At 57.6% G+C, this 5000-nt stretch overlaps 1 protein-coding gene and 1 long non-coding RNA gene across 2 annotated transcripts in view; one reads left to right on the top strand and one right to left on the bottom strand.

Moving 5' to 3' along the window:
• The window catches only part of LOC126641109 (uncharacterized), a 6888-nt gene extending 4917 nt beyond the window's left edge, over nucleotides 1–1971 (bottom strand). The window contains exon 1 of the long non-coding RNA XR_007629200.1: nucleotides 1771–1971. This is a non-coding gene — a long non-coding RNA (uncharacterized LOC126641109). The remainder of the gene's footprint in view (nucleotides 1–1770) is intronic.
• The window catches only part of UNCX (UNC homeobox), a 4652-nt gene continuing 1268 nt past the window's right edge, over nucleotides 1617–5000 (top strand). The window contains 3 exon segments of the mRNA XM_050317420.1: nucleotides 1617–1954; nucleotides 3085–3260; nucleotides 4901–5000. The exon segment at nucleotides 4901–5000 is cut by the window's right edge and continues 240 nt beyond it. Of these exon segments, the coding sequence (XP_050173377.1) occupies nucleotides 1705–1954; nucleotides 3085–3260; nucleotides 4901–5000 (526 nt within the window). The 5' untranslated portion in view covers nucleotides 1617–1704.

Raw genomic sequence — 5000 nt, 5'->3', positions numbered from 1 at the left:
AGAGATAAAGTGTCTCTCCCTCTTTCCCCTTCCTCTCTCTCTCTCCTTTTCCCTTCCTACCTATTTTTACTTTCCCTTTCTCTCTCCACCCTGCCCGCCCCCCGACTCCAAGGATTTAATTCCCCACGAACCTCCCAGGAAGATTTAAAGAGTTTTCCCCTGTTTGATTTCCCAGCCCGGCTCTTTCCCTCTCCTCTTTGTTAAGCGCAAACGCTGCTTCTCCCTGAGCCCCTCTTCCCTTCCCAACTTCCCGGGGGCGAGGGGAGCCCTCCTGGGGGTCTCCAGGTTGAGGCCCCCCCCGGGCCCAGGGGACAGAGAGCTCCGTTTCCAAGGGGGATCAGGATGGGAGGGGTTGGAAAGCACACACAACCCCCATCCCCCCAGCAGCTTGGAAAGTGTTTCTCTAACCGGGAGAGGGCACAAAACTGGGGGTCCCCGGTCCCGTACTCTGCCGGAGAACCATCCCTTGAATTATTCGCTGGGGGAATCTATCAGTGTTTTATTTGGGTGGAAACGTCTATGGGGACGTAATTTAATTAGGACAAATTTGGCGGCTGTTTGGGAGCTATGAATGACTGGCGGGACAAAACGCGGGGTGTGCGATGGGCTGCTTCTGCGGGGGGCGTGGGGGGAAGGTGAAAGGGGAGGGATAGAGGGATGGGAACTTCGTTTGGGTTTGTTGTTTTTTTTTTTTTTTTAATTACTAATGCTATTAGGTTTTGGCCTCCTCTTTAGCGAACAGAGGCTGCTTCTGGTTGTGCCTGCACTCACAATTCAAAGGTTGTGGTTGCTGCCGGAGAGGGGGGTGTCCGTGGCCAAATCGATAGGAGATTGCATTAATTATGATTTCGATGGGTATGTTCAGATCTCCTCCTAAACGCTGCAAGCGACTCTTCCTTTTTTATTTTTTTCCCCCTTCTTCCCCACACTCCCCCCATTTTTTCCCTCTACCCCCCTCCCCTCTCCCCTGTTATAGAGCCGGAGAGGAGATGAAAAGGCTTGTAGTTTTAAATTCAATGTGACAGCTCTGGAAAGAGCGGATGATGAATCTCCTATTATTGGATCAGTCTATTTGCCGCTCAATGTCTCTCTGTAATTGGAGCAACATCACTTTAAAGGTTCAGAGAGTAGAGCATTTCTGGTGAAAAATCCCCACAACACGCTGGTGAATGTTTTAAAGGGAAATCTATTAGTGATTTGGCGAGGGGAGGGGACAAGGGGGAAGAGGGTGGGTTGGAGGGGTGGGGGTGAGGCTGTGTGTGTGTAACTCCGACTGTTTAGTATTTAACCGGGTATCAGCAGATCCGCGCGTTCCCCTCGCCGCACCCCCTGCCCGCCCGGCCCCCGCCGCCCTCCTCGGGCTGGAGTTCGTATCAAAGCCCCCCTCGTTGTGTTGTGACAGCTCTGATATTGTTTATTGAGGCTGGATGTCAGGTATAATTAGCAATCGATATGGAAAACGTTTGCTCCCCACACTGGCACGTCTCTGACGTCAGGACCGATTAACGTTTCTTATTGGTCCCAAATTCCCCCAGCCTGAGCTAATTATTGGGAGCCTGATGTTGATAAAGTTAAAGCGCCCGGCGCCCTGCAGCATGAGCCCCTCGCCGCGCCGCCTCCTCCGCCAGCAGCACCCCCGGCCCCAGCCACCCCGCCGCCAGCGCCCCCAGCCCCGCCGGCACCCCCCGCCCTAGAGCCGCCCCCATGATGGACAGCCGCATCCTGGAGCATCCTCATGCCCAGTTCGGGGGGATGGTGGGCTTCCCTTACCCGCTCGGGCACCACCACGTCTACGAGCTGGCCGGGCATCAGCTGCAGTCGGCGGCCGCCTCCGTCCCCTTCTCCATCGATGGATTACTGAGCGGCTCCTGCGCCGCCTCCGTGGTCAACCCGGCGCCGCTCATCCCCTCCGGCTGTGGGGTGAGCGGGGACAGCCAGCCCTTCAAGCTCGCAGGTAGGAGCGGCCCCGTGTCGCGTGTTCTCCACCCCACGCCACTCCGCGACCCGACCGTCGCTCCCCGCCCGGAGCGTGTCAGCGCGGAGGAGGAAAAGCACCGCACCCCCCGTATCCCCATCTACGGATATTGGGGTGTCTGGTGGGGGGGAGGGAGGCTTTGCTGACCCCCGAGGGGGCGGACAGAACGGAGCGTGGGGCCCTGGGCCAAGTGCCGGGAGCATCCCCCGTTCCCACCGGCGCGGGGCCACGCGTGTGCCCTGAACAATAGCGGGCCCGGCCCGGTGCCTTCCGCCAAAGTTCATCGGGTGGGAGCTCGGATCTTACCCTTAAAAAATGATAATAAAAATAATAATGGGAATCACTGGCGTTTGGGGGATGAAGAGGGATAATTATTATTTTTTTCTAAACGATTTAACCAAAGGGAAGCGCTCTCCTTCCTTCCCTCCTCGCCGGCCTGTGGCACCGCTATTGTTCAGCTATTAAAACATTCCGTCAACCCAACATCCTTCTGGTTAATCTTGGGGCTGCCCCACTCTGCACCTCAATTAAATACAAATTATTATTATTATTTTTCTTAATTTCCACACCTGGCTGAAAACGTTAAGGGAGGTGCAGCCAGGGCTGAAAATCCCCAACCTGGAGTTGTGCATACTCGAAGAGGCTGCGAACATCCCAGCCCCACGCCCGCCCGTGCTCGGGGGGTCTGCGGGAGGCCCAGGGGCCGCCCTGCCCTCAGGGTCCCGCGTGGGACCGGGCCGTGAGCTGTGACCCACGCAGGTTCTCCCGGGGGGGGATGCTGGGGAAGGGAAAGAAAGGGGGGCTTTTAATTTTTTTTTTTTTTTAATGAAACCTTTGGTGGTTGGCACAAATATTGGAACTTCTCTCTCTCTCTCTGCCAGCTGAGTGCCTGTGGAGAGCTTCCTTCAGGAATAAATGTTCTGTAAAGTACATTTTCGGAGGAGGCGAGGGCAGATCGGGTTCCTCCCCATTTTTAGCGCAGGTGTGTGTTTAATCCCGCTCTTTTACCAACGCTACCGAGCACAAAAGTTAAAAGGCTCCTGTGAATGGCAGGGAGGGGGGGAGAAGGCCTGTCTCCCAGGGACCTGAGGGTATTTCTGCCTTTTCAGACTCGGGTGACCCGGACAAAGAAAGTCCTGGCTGTAAAAGAAGACGAACCCGCACCAATTTTACTGGCTGGCAGCTCGAGGAGCTGGAAAAGGCGTTTAATGAGAGTCATTACCCGGACGTGTTTATGCGAGAGGCTCTGGCTCTCAGGCTGGACTTGGTGGAGTCCAGAGTGCAGGTAAAAAAACGTGTCCCCCCTCCCCTTTCCCCCCACCCTCTCCCTGCGCCGAGCAGTCCCTGAGGAGGTCTCTTGGACCCGCATCCCTGCTCCGGGATGGGCCCTGTGCGCTCCCGGCCCTTTTGTTCCCTGCCTTGCACTGCTACTTGCTGGTTTATTTTATCATTACAATTATTATAATTTTTTTTTTAATCTTGCAAAACGGGAAGAGTGGCATCCCAGCCTGGCTTCCCTAAACATTTGGTCTTTTTAGTATGTTTTTTCCACTGTAAACATTTTTCTTAAATGAGTCAAGGGCGAGAAAATTAGCATGCAAATATGAGGCGTAATCACGGGCCAGGGTATGCTGGAGAATGCCAGTAAAGCTCGTAGGTGCATCGAGAGCGCGTGGAACTTTTAAAACTTAATTTTAACGAGCTTCTCAGGCCCTTTGCGGTGCGGGACGGGGAGGGGAAGCACCGATCTGCTTCAACTGATCTTCGAAACAATAAATGGGAATCGGATGGGGGAAGGGGTTGGGTGCTGGATCTCCAAATGCTGTTTTTGTGCCGCGGTGGCTGCGAGCGGGCGGTGAGGCCGGGTTGCAGCCCCGCATCCTGCCGGGACCCGCCGCCGTGCGCGGGTGGGCGGCTTCGCGTGGGCCGCGCGTGCAGGAAATGCGTCTTTAAACCCATCCCGGGCATCGGGGACGGTCCCCCCGGGATGAGCCAGCGCCGTTGGCCGCGGTTCCTCCGTAGGCTTTGCCTCACAGCGTCTTTCCCAGCCGCTTTCCCTCCCGCACTGGCTCCCAGAGCCCCCTCTCGCCCTGCCCGGGGTCGCCGGGAGCCGGCGGGGCCCGGCTGGGGGAAGGAGCCGGGATCGGGCACGGGTGTCCCCGCGGTCCTTCCGGGCTGGGGTCGTGATCCGGCCGGGAAACGGTGCTGCCAGCTGCCCCGAAGGGCCGATGGTGTGAGGAGGGACACGTGTACCCAAGGGCTGTGGGGTCGCCGGGAACCCGCCAAAGCAGACAGGAGCGGGGCCGGAGCAGAGAGGATTGATTTGATTTGATTTACTTTTTTTTCCTCTCCTGTGATCTCTCTGTAACAAACCCAACCAAACCGCACTTTGGGCTGATCCAACCCCTCTGCTCCGTCTCCCGGGAGGGGTAGTAGGTCCGAACCCCGCACGTGTGGGCGAGGCGTCGTCCATCGTGTTCCCCCCACACCCCCTCATCTCCGGTCGCTTATTGTGCTGCGTTTATCGCATTTTGCGTGCTACTGCGGGGGGATCGGGCCCCGATCGGTGCTTCTGCACCCCTCGATCACTGCGAAGAGCCGGGGGGACTCTGTAATCCCTTCCCCTCCCCTCGGCGCCGGTGCGAGCAGGGTGCAGCGTGTGTGTGCGTGAGTGTGCACCCCCCTCCCCCTTTTTTTCTTCCCCCATCCTGGTAATAAAGAAGTGTGGATATCTCTTCCTGTCCCCTCCCTTGCTCTCTGTCTCGCAGAGGCCCAGTCCTGTGGATGGGGACTGCTGGCACCTCGAAGGGGTGGACGGGGGAGGCCTGAGCTGCTCTTCTCCCCTCCGCCCCCCTCCCACCGCCCTGGCCACAGCGGGGGGCCGGTGCGCTGGGTGTTAATTGCTTCTCGTTGTTCGGTGTGTAGGTCTGGTTCCAAAACCGCCGGGCCAAATGGAGAAAGAAAGAGAACACGAAGAAGGGCCCGGGGCGGCCGGCTCACAACTCCCACCCCACGACGTGCAGCG

Source organism: Myiozetetes cayanensis, unplaced genomic scaffold, assembly GCF_022539395.1.
Source record: "Myiozetetes cayanensis isolate MyiCay16 unplaced genomic scaffold, myiCay2020 scf20-37, whole genome shotgun sequence".
Lineage (NCBI taxonomy): Eukaryota > Metazoa > Chordata > Aves > Passeriformes > Tyrannidae > Myiozetetes > Myiozetetes cayanensis.
Note: the sequence above shows the minus strand (reverse complement) of the source record. Positions and strands in the feature narration are given on the sequence as shown.